Source organism: Marmota marmota, unplaced genomic scaffold, assembly GCF_001458135.2.
Source record: "Marmota marmota marmota unplaced genomic scaffold, marMar, whole genome shotgun sequence".
NCBI classification, from domain to species: domain Eukaryota; kingdom Metazoa; phylum Chordata; class Mammalia; order Rodentia; family Sciuridae; genus Marmota; species Marmota marmota.
The window spans coordinates 31,479,508-31,496,088 of NW_026000082.1; the positions used below are offsets into that span (position 1 = coordinate 31,479,508).

General features: G+C 53.5%; 1 protein-coding gene across 1 annotated transcript; it reads right to left on the minus strand.

Moving 5' to 3' along the window:
• LOC107142026 (antizyme inhibitor 2-like) lies at positions 1 to 11,915 on the minus strand. The gene is given in 12 exon segments (XM_015485355.2): positions 1 to 313; positions 1,583 to 1,646; positions 1,970 to 2,187; positions 3,546 to 3,646; positions 6,629 to 6,776; positions 7,162 to 7,327; positions 7,940 to 8,074; positions 9,148 to 9,320; positions 9,815 to 9,988; positions 10,598 to 10,781; positions 11,359 to 11,438; positions 11,542 to 11,915. Coding segments are annotated over 10 exon segments (1,335 nt in total). The 5' UTR covers positions 11,370 to 11,438; positions 11,542 to 11,915; the 3' UTR covers positions 1 to 313; positions 1,583 to 1,621.
• Between the last annotated feature and the right edge of the window lie 4,666 nt (positions 11,916 to 16,581).

The window sequence follows — 16,581 nt, forward strand, 5'->3', positions numbered from 1 at the left end:
TTGCACCAGAATACAGCTTTATATTTTCCCTAAAGCCCACTTATATCTGTACTTCCAAACACCTCTGAGGGTTAGAGGTGGACATTTCCACACCCAATTTGATGGCCCCAAGGAGAACCAAGTGAGAAGCACAGTGTCCAGCAGGCTCTCGGGTCCCTCCAGCTCCCATGGGAGGCGTCCACCGCCCACTTTGTCCTCAGGTTCAGGGGGTGAATGCTCTTCAGCCCAAGAAGGACTTCTGGCCTTGATCAGGCTGAGGTGGCAATGGCAGGACTGGTGGCACTGACTCTAGCAGGAGAACTGTCTTCAGAGGCTGTGGGTCCAAGAAGGCTCTCCTCAGGCGAGCTGGGGGACACCCTGGCCCACCCCCCTCTCTCACTGCAGGGTGGGCATCCTGAAATTCCTACCCTCCCCTCTGCCAGTGTCCTTCCCTGCAGCATACATATTTTTAAGCTTAAAAACCCAAATACTGTTTATTTATTTTGGTACCAGAAAATGAACCAGGGGCACTTAACTACTGAGCCACATCCCCAGCCCTTTTCAATTTTTTATTTTGAGACAGGATCTTGTTAAGTTGCTCGGGGCCTCATTAAATTGCTGAGGTTGGTCTGGAACTTTCAGTCCTCCTCCCTCAGACTCCTGAGCTGCTGGGATTACAGGTGTGAGCCACCACACCTGGCCCCAAATATTAATTTTAACATTGAAAAGTGCCCGGGTGGCACTAGCATCTGCTCTACTTTAGAATCATCTGTGGCCACACCTCATGCATCCAAACTTCCAATCTGAGGGTCCTCTGAGGTCGAGGCCAGGTCTGAGGCAGCTCTGGCCTGGTCCATCAGCTGTGTGGCCAGGTGCTACCCATGCCCTCTGAGGTTGCCCAGACTGTGGGGCGGTGGGTAGTCTTTGGAAGGCCCTGCCCAGCCAGAGGCCGGGCCCTGGACATGAATGGTCCTTGGGAGGATTGACATTGTCTTCCTTAATTCTCTCAACATCCCTGTGAGAGCGAAACTACTATTCTCCTTTCACAGAAGGGGAAACTGAGGCTCTGACCATATGTCAGCTCATGGTGGAGACTGGATTGACTCCAGGCCAGTCTGACGACAAAGCCAGAGCTCTCACGCCCTGGGGGAGGCATCTCCAGTCCATGTAAACCCTTTCAGCAGCGGCACAGGGGCCAGAAGGAGGAAGGAAAGAAACCCAGGGTCCTCTCAGCGCCCTGGGCCTCGCTGCAGGGCACGTGTGTTGTGCTGGGCAGGTTCCTCAGCCCACCCAGGACCCACGGTGGGGCAGGAGCAGGGAGGGGCGGGCCCAGGGAGCAGCCTGGGCTTCAGGCCTGCTGCAGGGGAACAGCTTGGACCTTAAAAATGCCCATCTCAGGGCTGGGGGGGTGGTGCAGTGACAGAGCACCTGCCTAGCAGGAGGCCCTGGGTTCCACCCAGCCCCACCAAAACAACAACAAAAAACAAACAAAAAAATAATAATAAAAATAAAAAACCAAGGCTCCTGGAAGCAGCCAGGCCTCTGCTTCCTCCAGAAACACCCCCACCCCAGCTGTCCCCTCCCCACCCCCGCCCAGGCTCACCAGGCATCTGGAGCCACTCCATTGCAGCCACACAGGGGCCTAAGGTGCCATCTCCAGCAGGCTCCTGTGAAAATGTGATGTCACTCAGAGTCAGTCCCTCCACCTCCTCAGGGACCAGCCCTAGGCTGGGCAGAGCAAGGGCCTCAGGGCAGGGGCTGTGAGTCAGCTGAGGCAGGTGGGGAGGGTCATCTGGAGAGTGAGTAGGGTCTGGGCTTGATGGGGGAGAGTCTAAGACAGGTCAAACCCATAGGCAGAGGCCAGTGTCCAAGCCATCAGACACACTGGGCTCTGCCAGGACTGACGAGGGAAAGAAAGCCTCCCTGTGCCAGGCTCAGGCCCTGGCAGAGTCCCCCACTGTCCCTCCCCCCAACCTCCTCCTCCAGGCACCTGAGCTGGCGGACGGTGGCATAGCAGACGTAGGCGGGAGGGAAGCCGTTGAAGGTGGAGCTCATGGAGCACGTGTAGGCGCCCACCGAGGGGAAGATGAGCCAGTCGCCCACGTCCAGCTCGGGCAGCCACACCTCCTCCAAGGACAGCCTGTCAAAGGCATCACAGGTGGGGCCGTAGAGGGTGCAGGGGAAGAGGTGGGGCTCCGAGAGGAACTCCTACAGGGAACAAGGTTGAGAGGGTCAGAGAGGCAAGAGTGCACCCCACCCGACCCGCTCCCCAGGCCCAGGATACGCCCCTGGGCGCAAGTGGCAATAACCAGCAAGGACACTGTCATTCAACACTAGGAACCATGATGGGGCGGCTACTCTGCGCCCGGCAGCCTCTGGGATGCACACTGACCTAAAGGAAGACCCTGTGATGAACCCAGCCTAGTTTCCTCTTAAGATCAGAGCCATCTTGTCAAAAGTTAAACAAGATTCATTTCTGTTTTCTGTAAAATATTAGGATTTCTATGTGGCCTGGCCATATTTTGATGTTTTAAACTTGCTTGGAATGCCTGCCCGGGCCTTGAACTCACCCTGCCTGGTTTTCCCTGACCAGATAACACCCCTCTCTAAAACCCTAATGGCACCTCATAAATCTGATGTTGGGATCTACACTTACTCCCTTACTCCTAAGTGCTGAACCATTAAGACCACTAACCTACTACCTGCCTTTGTATTATGCTTGTCAAAATCCTGTTATCTGTAAGTTCTCAAGACACCCCTCTTTTGCAACTTTTTGTGCTATAAAACTGTGCTCCTAGAGAGCGCGGGGTTGTCTTCTAACCCACGGATTTGGGGAGAGGGACAGTCCCAGCTAGTCAGAATCACAAGCTTGCTTTAATTTGATTTCAAATTAGAGTCGGTGGTCTTTTCTTTATCACCTGCCCTCAAGGAGCTTATGTTCTATGCAGGGACACATCCCCGCCCGGCCAATCCACAAACGCAGCCTTGTTTGGGAAGGCAGTTTTCCAACTGCAGCATGCAAAGATTTTACCCATTAGTCCCTTAGACATCGAGCCTCAGTGTTAACACTGGAGCCATCCCAGGGGTCTTAACAAAGACTGATGCCAGGCTCCCGGTCCCTGAGAAATGCTGATTTAAAGGGTCTGAGGGCATGGCCTGCACACTGGGGCCTCTAAAGCTTCGCAGGTGGCGCTAATGTGAAGCAGTTTGAGAACCATTACTTTGAGGTCTCCTGTACCTCAACATTCAAGTGTTCTGGAAATACACACTTATCCACAGAGTGCACACGGAGATACACGCGGAAGCACCCAGGGTTGCACACCCAGATGTGCAGCCTCCACAGACCCACGCACCTGGGCGCCCAGGTACCTGCACAGGTGCAGATGGTCAGGCCCCTCTAGGAAGCACACAGAGGTGGACACCAGGTCCCTACACATACTCCTGGTGTGGTAAGTTGTAGAACCAGGTTCTATCTGAGATCCTTCACCACCCCCCTCAGGGCAGGAGCCTGGACCTGGTGGTCTCAGGGTCTGGGAAGAGCCGGAGTCACACAAGGGCCCCCTTACCTTCACCACGATGGGCGTCCTGGGGGTGGGCTCCCTGAGGAAGATGCGGAAGGAGCCATACTGGCCCTCGTTGAGGTAGTAGAGCAGCCTCCGGTGGCCCCCTGGGAGCGGGAATGGCAGGACTGAGGGTGCTGGACTGAGGGTGCTTGGCTGGTGTCACTACTGACTCTCCACACAGGAGCCCCAGCACCCTTGGGAGAGGCCCAGCCCCTCTTCCCAGAGCTGGATAACTCCTGTCCCCTGCCCCGGGAAGTTTCCCTGATCCTCTTCCGTGCATGGCCAGGGCCTGTCCCTGGGCACCCACGGCCCTTGCTCCTCCCAGCAGAGCATGTGCCCTACAGCTCAGGAACTGTCCTGGGCATAACATGCTTCACCACACCCTGAGCAGGCACAACGATCCTTTATAGCAGGGAAACTAAGTCTTGCCAGAAGTCCACAGGGGAAGGTGGCGGGGCTGGAATTCATCCCGGGTCACAGATCCCAAGTCCTTGGCCTTGGACCAGGTGCCTGAGCACCTGCTGAGTGGGGGCAGAAGAGGGAGCCACGGGCCTTTGTGTGACGCTGCCATTTGTTTTGTTTTGTTTTGCAGCACCAGGGGTTGGCCCCAGGGGCTGAGCTACCCCCTAGCCCTTTGTATTTTCTACTTTGAAGCAAGGTCTCACTCAATTGCCATCCTCCTGCCTCAGCCTCCGGGTTGCACAGCTACACCTGGCTGACTGTCCTGTTCTGGTTGCTCCTCGTGGTGGGCTGACTTGTCTCTTTCCTTCCTGGCAGGGCTGCCTGGATGACCGTGATTTTGATCTGTGTGTTCTTGGTGCTCTGGCCTCTGGGGCCCTGCTCATGCCTGAGGGATTAGTCATCCCCCAAAGAGCTCATTCTTGGCTACCGCAAAGGACTCCTGCCCTTTCCCCTGGTTCTCATCCCAGAGCCTGGCCAGTCCTAAGCCAGCCTGCACTGTGTGCCAGCCCCGCCCATTCCTTCCCTCAAAGCCACAGTGAAGACCTCTGCCCTCACCGTTCACTTTCTCCTTCTGCCTCCTGACCAGCTGTGGTGCTGTCCCACATGTGTGAAGTTCTCCCTTCAGGACAGCTGTTTCTGAGTCTATGTCTTACAAATCTGCCTACATTTTAAAACAGTGCCCACCTCTAGCCAGCACCGACTGCTACATGATTCTCACCTCCCTCCATCTAAGCTCCCTGCCTCTAATGATATTGCTAATGTAAAGCTATGGCAGCTTTCTCCCTAGTTGCTGACCCCCAGGTCCTCTGGACATGACCTCCAAACAAACCAGGTTCTTTGCAGTCAGTAGACTGCACTCAGCACATTGCTTCTTGGATTTAAACTCAGAATTTTACACTTATTTCTGTAACACTGGGGCATTTCAGTTACCACTTAGATGCTTGGGTCTTTCTGAATATTGACTTTCTCTCCCCAAGTTTCCTGCTCCAACTTCTCGCTGCTGTCCGTCACCCTTTGCTCCTCCCCTTTCTTCAGCTGCTGTTACTGAGCTTCTCTCCCCAGCCCCAGGCCCAGCCCACGGACCCTGAATCAGTTCAGGATAGTTCATCATGACAGCCCTGAGGCTTGACAGCCCCTGCTGGAGTCAGACGGACCTGGGGCCCCATCGTGCCACACGCTGGCTGTGCCGCCATGCACAAGGCCTTCCCCTCTCTGTGCCTCAACATCTCCACCTGTTTAATGGGAATGACCCAAAGCCACCCCACAGGATCATTGAGCGTAAATGAGATAAAATATGTAATTCACACATCATTGATCCATGGCAGCTCTTTCTATTGTGGACATAAATAACCAGTTCCAAATACCTAGAACAGACTTTGGTGAAATGAAGGCTGAAATCATATGCTTCATCTTATAACTTTTGTTGTTGTTGGTGGTGGTGGTCCTGGAGATTGAACCCAGGGGAGCTTTACCACTGAGCCACATCCCCAGCCCTTTTTATTTTTTATTTAGAGACAGGGTCTCATTAAGTTGCTTAGGGCCTCACTAAGTTGCTAAGGTGATCCTCCTGCCTCGGCCTCCCCAACTGCTAGAATTATAGGCGTGCACCACTTTGCCTATAATATTCTTGACTGAGACATTCTGCAACGAAATGAGATTGTTTGACATGACTGCCTTGGGGTGTCGAAGCGGTGGCCAATCATTTGTCAAAAGGATATGGAAGGGGATTAAAGAGATTTGTAAACAGTGACAGGTCAATTTCCACCAAGCCACAGTGGATTGGATCTAGTCATGTTCTCTATTTCATCATGAAATTGCGGTTCTAGTTAGTTCTGTGAGAACAGCAAACCACCTCATTCTCATCTACAAAACAGATGGACAATGGAAAGACCCTCCAGTGGTAGACGGACCTCACGGTGAAAAGGCTTTGTCACCCTCTGGGCCAGAATCCTCAGGATATTTAGAATACTGCTGATTTACTCGTGAGAATTAGGTACACTTGCTATGTTTTTGGTTCTGTGAATTGGTACCTTTTCACTGGCTTAAAGAATTTACTAGCCTGGGGCTGCAGCTCTAAGTAACTCAGTGGTAGAGGGCCTGCCTAGCTTGTGCATCCCTAGCCCTGGAAAAGAACAGGAAGAAAGGAAGAAAGGGAGGGAGGGAGGAGGGAAGGAGGAGGGAGGGAAGAGGGAAGGAGGAGGGAGGGAGGAGGGAGGGGAGGAGGGAGGAGGGGAGGGAGGGAGGAGAGAGGGGAATGGGGAAACAGTATGAAATTAATGTNGAGGAGGGAGGCAGGAGAACTTACTAGGCTTAGTTACAGGGTATACATTACAAGGGTGCCTGGGACCTGAGCTGTATTCTGTGACTTTAACTTTATAAATGCAGCATAAATTTACGGGCTATTGAGGAAGAAAAGACCTTTTGTCTTCATTCTGGACTTCACAGTCTATTTGAGAACAAGAAATTAGTGACACTATGGGGTTTTTTACAAGCCCAATTCAAATCTGGTTTCCTGCTGATTACGCACCAGGGGCAAAGCCTAGCCCAGCTGCCCATCCTCTGCCCAGGGCCTGGGGATGCCTGGCCTGTGGCCTCCCCACCCAGCGCCCTCCAGGCCCACCCACCGGGCCCCAGCACCGCCTTCTTGCCAATGATGTTGACAGCGGCTGTGCAGACAGATGCCATGTAGAAGCGACCAGGCTCCGCAATGACCTCGACACCAGTGTCCTCGGGAAAGTCCTGGGCCAGGGCAGCATTGATGACACTCGCCATCTGCAGGGACAGACCCAGCCTCTCCTGTGGCCAGTTCCTATACAGTGGGCTTAGCATGCTCCGTTTCCCTCTGCCCCCGTGACAGTGACAGGGATGTGGAGAGGTTTACTGAGGAGGGAGCAGGTAGGACCCAGAAGGGCGAAGGCACCCAGCAAGAGAGGTAAAGGCACCCTGAGAAGTGGGAGTTCAGAGCATTTAAATCAACCGACAGGAGAAGGAGAATGCTCCCTGGTCTGGGGATTGCAAACTTCTACCCGACGGCAGCCCAGCCAGGGACAGCAGGTAGCACATGCGCAGTCAGGCAAAGGGCTCTGAACACAGACGGACCCCAGGTGTGCACAGAGCCCCCCAAACACCGGGCTCACCCCAGACTGGGACACCAGGCTCCCTCCCAGTTCCCGCTGGGGCCATCTCTCGCACTTCCTCAAACACAGGCTCCAGGGAAGCCCCCTCGGAGATCCAGGAGGCTCATGTGGTGGCCGGCCCCGCAGCCCATCTCGAACACGCGGCGGCAGTCAGCAATGGCCTGGGCGTCGGAGCCCACGTGGAAGCTGAGCACCACCGTGGCAGGTAGCATGGGAGACACACAGATGGAAATCCAAGGGTCATTCAGAAACACCTGCTCAGCTGCCGGGACGCAGGTGAAGAACAGAGAACAGCACGGGTCTGAAACCTCAGAGTGCCCCTCTACAGGGGCCCAGGTGGGTACCCAGGGAATGTGCAACCTGGGATATGCACAGGGTGTCCTGGGGGTGCACACACCCCAAATGACGATCCTGGAGTTGGGGACTGTGTCACCCCCAGCTGCCCCTCCCAGTGCCTCCATTGCAGGGTCTTGGAGGGTCTGCGTCAGAAGCTTGACTCCTAGTGCCTCCCAGAAGGCAGGCTGAGTAATCAGGGCCAGAAAGGGTGGAGCCATTTCCTCAGGTGAGACATTTAAGGAGGGGGCACCAAAACATAAAGTAACCCAGACAAATCACGTTTGATGCAATCTTTCCTTTTTTATCTTATTTTGCTTTTTGTAGTGCTGGGAATTGAACCCAGGGGTAAAGGCCACTGGGGGCCAGAGAGGCCACCACTGGCCCAGCGTGTGCATTAAGTAAAGGGCTCAGGGGGGCACCAGGACTCCCGCCTCCCGTCATGGAAGGCTACTGCTCACTCACCTGACTCCGACCACAGCCAGCCCCAGGTCTCTGGCTCTCGTGAGCAGGTGTCCACAGGCCTCCAGGCTGGCACCAAACTTGGTGTTCAGGGGGAATCTGCTCTTGCTGTCCTCGGCCAATATCCGGAGGACCAGCCTGCGGCAGGCAGGAGGGATGGCAGGAGAATTTAGGCACGTGAACCCCGAGGCCTTCTTTACCCGCCCCCCTCCACTGCACCCCCGCCTGCTCCCCTGATTATCCAGCCTCTGAGACGGAGGGAGTGAACTTGGACTCCTGCCAGGCAAGAATGAGCAGGAAAAGGATAAAATCGTAAACACACCTTCTGCAGAACCAGAGATGGGTTTTTTCCAATTCTTAATTGATTTTATTTTTTAAATACATGACAGCGGAATGCATCACAATTCTTATTACACATATAGAGCACAAATGTTTCATATCTCTGTTTGTATATAAAGTATATTCACACCAGTTGGTGTCTTCATACATGTACTTTGGATAATGATGTGCATCACATTCCACCATCATGGCTAACCCCCTGCCCCCTCCCTTCTCCTCCCACCCCTCTGCCCTATCTAGAGTTCGTCTATTCCTCCCATGCTCCCTCTCCCTACCCCACTATGAGTCATCCTCCTTATATCAGAGAGAACATTCGGCATTTATTTTGTTGGGATTGGCTAACTTCACTTAGCATTATCTTCTCCAATGCTATCCATTTACCTGCAAGTGCCATGATTTTATTCTCTTTTATTGCTGAGTAATATTCCATTGTGTATATATGCCACATTTTTTTAATCCATTCATCTATTGAAGGGCATCTAGGTTGGTTCCACAGTTTAGCTATTGTGAATTATGCTGCTATAAACATGGATGTGGCTGTGTCCCTGTAGTATGCTGTTTTTAACTTTCTCAAGACTACATAGCATGAGACCCATGCCTCTGAGAAGAGAGCCCTGTCTCACTCCGTGTGAGTAATTTTTCCTCCCCCGCACCCAGTGGTGGGGACTGAACTCACAGCCTCACACAGGCAAGGCGAGTGCTCTACCACTGAGCCACGCCCCCAGCCCATGTGAGTACTTTTTCTTTGACATCATGGGTCAGATGTCCTTGTGCCAGGCTCTGTCTAGTGTCTGGGCAGACAAAAGCAATTGATACCAATGTGCACCAGGGAAAGCATTGACCTACTGACCCCAATTCTTATGCTTGCTCACCTGGCCTCAGGGTGATGCTTGGCCACCTTGGTCAGCTCCTCCTCGCTGTCAAAGGTCAGGAGCTTCACCCCCCGACGGGCTGCATACTGAATGTGGGCACTGGCCTTGCAAGGATTGGCAAAGATGATGCGTGAGGGGGCTACACCCAGGCTCAGCACTTGCTCCAGCTCCACCTGGCATGGGTGAAAGCCGGAGTTGGGGGTTACCTTGCTGACCCTCTACTCTTTGGAGACAGGAAGATTGGCCTGAGCAAACGGAGCTGCCCTTGATTGAAACCCTGCTACCTACCAAGCACTCCACTGGGAAATTAAGAGTTGGCCTCTTTATTTTATTTTATTTTTGGTACTAGGGGTTGAACCCAGGAGCACTTTACCACTGAGCCACGTCCCTAGCCCTTTTTATTTTTCATTTTGAGACAAGGTCTTGCTAAGTTGCCTAGGCTGGCCTCAAACTTGTGAAATCTTCCTGCCTCAGCCTCCTAGGTTGCTAGGATTACAGGCGCCCACCACCACATTTGGCCAGAGGAAGAAACTGAGGGTCAGAAAGGTCAGCTGGCTGTACCAGGACAGGAGTGTGCTCTGAGGCTTGAAGTCTGTGCTCCCCCATTCCCTAGCGGGCTGCCCACCTTAGTCACACAGCCCCGTGGAGGGTGTGGACACAGGCTCACCTGGCTGGCACAGTCAAAGCCTGTGCCCAGGGCAGCCAGGACGCGCAGCACCCAGGGGCTGCTGTTGCACTTCACCGCATAGAAGGGCCAGACTCGTGGAAGGGCCTGGCGGAAAGTCGCGTGGCGGCTGGCCAGCATGTCCAGGTCAGCCACCATGAAGGGATCTCGGTGGACCTGTTGGGGCAAGGACCCAGGGAGAGAAGGGTGGGTAGCCGCTCATGTCGCATAATCCCCTCAGCTCTATGAAATGCTAGTGCTTTCCTCTTTCAGATGGAGAAAGGAAGACTGTGAAAAGGGAAGACCCTGGCTCTTGGTGAGAGAGCAAGTACACAACACAGAGGAGTTGAACCCGGGTCTTTTAACTCCTCCCCACCCCCTGCCAGAGACCAAACAGGCCCTGGGCGTGATAGGACCAGGCTCTGTGCTGAGCCACATCCTCAGCCTTCTCTAACCGTTAAAGGAAAAGAGCAGAAGGCATCGTCTCTATGGACCAAAGCTAGGAAAAGGAGGCTCCCACCTCTACTAGAGGGTCTGACCCCAGTAAAGTCCCCCCTGACCAGGGAGGCTGGGGGGAGCAGAGCTGCTCATCAAAGACCCCCACTGGGGGCCTTGGAAAAAGACTTGTGAGATGGCCTTGCAAAGCCACAAAGCAGGAAGCCGCTTTTCTCACCCATCAAAGGGACGACCAAGACTCCCACCTCCCATGCTGCTGTCCTGGTCCTCCCCAGCCTCTGACTGTAGACGGGCCAGAGGCCTCTGAGCTCCTGCTGACTCCCTCCATACTGAATCCGAGAGCTCCTGGATCTTCCTCAGGACTTCCTGCCGGGCGGATCCCCCAGGACCCAGGACGATGAGCTCCGCTGGCCATGGGCTTCCAGGGGACCTAAGACTCTCCTTCAGGCCCCCAAGGTGGGTGCTGGTCCCTGAGACTTCAGCTGAGGCCTCCTCCAGGCACACCCCCGGCATCCTGGAACGGGTCTGCTCTGAGGACCGGCCTCTTCCTCCCCCCTCCCTGCTGGCCTCGGAAGCCTGAGTGGCTGGTCTGAGTCCTTGACCCCTGCCAACCTTCAGCCCCAAGACTCCACAGACCTGGTGAGTTTCTCCAAATGGATGGGCCACGGCCCCAGCCCAGCCTCCGTCCCACACCTGGTACAGGCAGCAAGACCCATGGGCCCACGCTCCCAGTGGGGGAGGGCTATCATCCCTCCCAGGCTCCTCCACCTAATGCTCCCATTCAAGTGAGAAACTGAGGCTCAGTAGAAGTGTGGAGTCCAAAATCCTCTGGCTCCCAGGACATCAGAACTGGGACCTGGGAGAAGGTAGGGTCCTACAGCCACATGTCACCAAAAGGGACAAAAGGGACTAGAGGCCAGGGGGAGGAAGGGCCTTGCCCCAGGTCAGCTGGTTAGTAGCAGAGCTGAGACTGGAACTGGACTCCCCGGAGCAGCCCCTGGGCCAACCCTGGCCGCGGACACCCGGGACGAAGGTGGGGTCATCCTGCGGCCAGAAGCCCCAGCTCCCTGTCTGCAGCCCTCCTAACTCACCTTGTGGCCATGGTGACCTGCTTTCTCAGGAACAGCCCAGGGAGCAAGGTCAGTGGTGTCCCCGAACTCCAGGTGAAACCCTGTGGGAAGGACAGATCCCAGCCCCTATCTCAGGTGGGGTAGGGGATGTATCTCCCCACCTGTCCCCACCTAACCTCATTCCCCGGCCTTCTCTGTCCCAGCCTCTGAGGCAGGAGGTCTCCCACGCGACAGGTGCACAGGCTGTCTCTCTTGTCATATGCGAGCATCAGCAACGGCCCGAAACAGAGGGAGCCGAGATATTCCTATTCACCCTTCCTCCTGAAGGTGGAAACCAGGACCCGGAAGTGACCAGATCAACTCCTCCGACTCCCGGGGAGCGGGTCCCTCACACTTGGAGCATGAGCCAGGCTCTCCCGGATGGAGCCCCTTGCCCTCGGCCAGATTTAAGTATCTCTGGAAGCTTCTGCAAATAGAAGCCTGAGCCTGTCTGCATCATGGCTCAGGGGCTAGTCACGTCCTCACCCCTCCCCACCCTACTTTTCTGTGGGAGTCTCCGCTGCCTCTGTGTGACCTCCTGGCCCTCCCAGACTAGAGCCACCACCTTGGGGCTGGGATGTCAGCTACCACTCTCTGCAGGCTACACCCACTGCTGTGCTGAGTCCTCTGCGGTCCTCCAGTGGATCAACGGGGCCAGCTGTGCCTGGGCAGCGGGTGGGGAGGACAATGGCAGGGCCCAGGTCGTCCTGTGCTTGGGTTAGCAGAGATATGAACCTTTTTTTTTTTTTAAATATGTTTTAGTTGTAGATGGACACAATGGCTTTATTTATTTATTTCTATGTGGTGCTGAAGGTCGAACCCAGTGTCTCACACATGACAGGCAAACGCTCTACCATTGAGCTATAACCCTAGACTGAGATGTGGATCTTAAGCCAGAAACTAACCCTCTTACTCCCGCTTGCACCCCCTCTGGGGCCTTGCCTCCCCAGGACAGCAGAGGGAAGCCCATGGCCTTGAAATCAGCCGGTTTAGCATCTCAAGCTGTGTGGCTGTGGGCATGTTAATTGACTACTCTGAGACTCAGTTTCTTTGTCTGGAAAATGGAAAATCAAGGAGCAGGATAAGGATTAAATGAGATAATATGCACAGAGTACCTCACTCTCACTGTTGGTCTTTGTGTTTGTCATTCTGCCCATCTGAATCTTCCCCACCAGATGGCCATGCCTGGTTGACAGGAACCCACTCTGCATTTCTGCGTCCTCTTGTGAAATTTAACACAGAGCCCAGTGCAGTCAGGCATGCCTGTGATTCCAGCTACTCAGAAGTCTAAGGCAGGAGGAATGAAAGTTGGAGGCCAGCCTCAGCAGTTTAGAACCTGTATCAAAATAAAAGATAATAATGAAGAGAACTGGGGGTGTAGCTCTGTGGTGAAAGCCCCCCAGGTTCAATCCCCAGTACTGGGGGGAGTGGGGGAGCATTCAGCACAGAATTTGCCTCAGTAAATATTTGTAGAAGAAATAATGCATGTGAGTTGAGGGTTTGGATAAAGGCCAGTGTGGTATTGTGGTATGTATGTCTTGGTTTTCGTCCAAGGATCCTGGCTCAAAACTCCCTCCCTGAGGCCAGCCACAGAAGCCAGGCCTTCTTCCCCAGGCCATCACAGAAACTGAATCTTCCCCCCCTTTCTGTCTCACCTCCAGGCGCATAGAGACTCTCTGACCTGCCCTGGTCCTATAGCAGACCTCCTCGTTCCAGAAGGGTGCTGTCCTGACCTGGGGGGAGGAGGGTGCACAGAGAGGCCAATAAGGATGCAGAGGCCACCAGCCTGTGAGCATCCGAGATGCAGGGAAGCCTCCCTGGGGATCCGAAGGGACGGAGCTCCCTCCAGCTGAGCCCCTTCCTACACACGGGGCCTTCCTCGGCCCTTGCCCTTTGTAATGTCCTTCATAATAAACTGGCGAATGGAAGGGCTGCCCTGAGTTACCTGAGCCAGTGCAGAAAATTCACCTAAGCTGAGGAGGGATGGTGGGAACCCAACTCATAGCCGGCCTGTCGGAAGCACAGGTGAAATAATCTAGGGCTGGCCACAGGCATCTGGCGTGCAGAGCAGTCGGACCTGGGGACTGAGCCCCGTACTGTGGGATCTGGGGTGTCTCCAGATAGACATGCAACAGGGGTTCACTTGATGATCTGACTATATCCCTTGTAGCTTTGAAACGCACATGTGTTTTTCCCCCAACCTTCTCCTTCCTGATCTCTCCTCCCTCATCTCATTTTCTCTGAATCACCTCTATGAAAGCCCCCTGTTCCTGCTGATGGGCAGAATCACAGCCTTGGGACAGGCTGTGATGAAACTTCTTCCTTTTTCTCAAAACTGTGTCCTCATTGTTGGATTGGCATCGGGGACAAGGACCAAGCTTTCGATAACAGTGTCAGAACGTCCGCTGCAGAGCTGCTGGCTGGCCTGGTGTGTGAGCAGAAGGCCCCAGACGTCTCCTGGGGTGATCACGAGGTGGGAGCCGAGGGAACACAAGACCCAGCCTGTGACTCCACATCCTGATAAGGACCCAGAGCAGAAAAGATCAGTGGGACAGAGGGACCCGACCAGAAATGGAGCTCAGAGCAGGAGACTTCAACAAATCGCCCCGGAGGACAGGTCCACAGAATGGGTGGGGATGAGCGAGGTGGAAAGACCCTCACCCCACAGGAAGACAGTGTAGAGAGCTAATATACTTTTAAACAAACCATTCAAAACTTCAGAAAATGGGATTGACTATGTAAACTCTCGGGGGATGACTTTCTAAGCTGGAATGTGACCAGAGAGGACACTGAAGGATCAGCAGGCTCGATGGCACCTGATTTCTAAACGCTGTATATTCTTAAACACAAAATTCATTTCTTCCTGGGGATTAGGAGACGTGGGAGGTGGTGCTGACCTGGGATTGACTCACAGGGGAGTGTGACCAGAATACGTGACCTTGAGTTAGGTTGTGGCTTTGACATCTCAGGTGGTAAGCTCCAAGAAGTCACATTAGAGTGACAGATGCCAGATGACAGCCAGCACACCGAGGTGGCCCCACTGAAGGGTCAAGGTGGCCCTGAAGGCACAGGGGGAGGGAAGGAGGAGAGAGAGAGAGGGAGGGAGGAGGAGCGAGCGCACGGGGCAATCCTCCACACTCTCACCCTCCAGAGACCAAACCTCCCAGGCTCTGGAAGCTCACAGGTCCATTCAGGGACAACAGGAAGAGGCTGAGTTGGAAGGAGGACTCTCCCCTCTAGGGCCCTCCTGAGTCCTTTCTGGAAAGAGGTGGGTGGAGATGAAGCATGAGCCGGAGAAGTCCTTCCGCTCTGGGAGTCCAAACAGGAAGGTGGAGTCGGTGGCTTCCACAGAGACCCCCACCACCACCCCCACAGCCACCCACTGATTCAGAGAAATGGTTTCTATCTCTGGGCGATCCTTTCACCTCCCAGGGCCCCAGCTTCTCCTCTGCCAAGTCCTCTGGATTTCTCTTAAAAGAGGGTCAGTGTTAAGCTCAGTACTTTTAACTTGGGTAAGTTTTAACCACCCCCCCTTTTTTTAAAGTTTTATTTTACTTTTTGTTTTTCTCGAAGCACTGGAGGTTGAACCCAGGGTGCAGGATAAGCAAGGGCTCTAACGCTGAGCTACATCCCCAGCCCTAAGTTTTATTTTACTTTGAACTGACACATAATAACCGAATTTGTTCACAGGGTGCGATGTGGTGTTTCTATGCATGTATACAGGTGGAGTAATCAAATCAGAGGGACCAGCATATCAAGTGTTTATATTAAGTGTTTATCATTTTTTTTTTTTTTTTGGTGAGAACATTTAAACTCTCTCTTAGCTGGGTGAGGTAGCACACACCTATAATCCCAGCTACCCAGGAGGCAGGGCTCACTGTGATACAGCCCAGGTTCCACTCCAGCGACTGTATTCTTGGGTCACTGGGGTTAAACGTGATGACTTTGGTTTGGTCAGTGTGGCTGTCCTGAGTGAGCTATGGCATCATAGACCAAACGTCTGCGTCTTACCCCAACATCAGAATTTATTGAACAATGATAAATTCACAAGGTATATCATTTTCAGTGGCTGGTATTCACTGACTACACAGGTCACCTGAAAATCACGAGTTCTTTTATTCTATTCCAATCTTCCTTTGTAATATCCGTAACACTCAAGTCATGCATCGTATGTCACACACACAGATGTGCGCGTGTGTGACAGAGGACTAAGGAAGGGGTAAGGTGTTCAGAATGCTGGGTCAAGCAAGAGCCCAGGGGAGAGGATGAAAGCAGAGTCCAAGAGTCACAGTAGCTGGTCAGAGAAGGACTTAACCAGCGAGTGTCACAGAGCCATCAAGGCAGAGGATCTGGATGCACAGCAGTTCCAGTTCCGGGGTGCCAGCTAGGTGTCAGCTTGGAGTGGGCCTGCGTTGTCATCATGGTAGAGGACGTCCCACTGCTGCAGCCTCAAGGGACAGGGTCAGAGGCTCATAGCTCTGGCAGTTCCCCTGGGCAAAGCTATGACAAGTGACTAGGTGACAAGGTCAGGGTGCTGCCGTGTCCATTCTTAGTGATGATCCCAGCCTAATTCCATCTTAAGATTGGGAGCCATCTCGTCACAAAGTCATGAAAAGCTAATTTCTGTTTTACTATAAATTACCACAATTTCTAAACTTGTTGGAATGCCTGCCCGTGCCTTGAACTCACCCCTGCCTGGCTTTCCCCGACCGGATAACAACCCTCTCTGAAACCTCAGCAGCGTCTCATGAATTCTGGAATTGGGATCTAAATTTACTCCCTAACCTGAAATGTTGAACCATTTAGATCATTAGCCTACTATCTGCCTTTGTATTATGCTTATCAAAATCCTGTTATCTGTAAGTTCTCAAGACACCGCCCCCGCCCCCGGCCCCCGCCTTTTGCAACTTTTTGTGCTATAAAACTATGCTCCTAGAGAGCTGGGGGACTGTTCTCTGGCCCAGGGTTTTCAGGAGAGACAGTCCTGGCCAAAATTACAAGCTTGCTTTAATTTGATTTAAAATTGGAGTTGGTGGTCTTTTCTTTGTGTCGTGGTTTAACATTAGGGTACTTTTCCTTTTATGGACGCAGGCTGAAAACTACTGTTCTATTCACCTTGGAGTAACTAAGAGCAGGGCACAGACTGGTCTCCACAGTGGGCCAAAGGACGGCTGCTCACCTGGGTTAAGGTCAAATGAGGCTCAT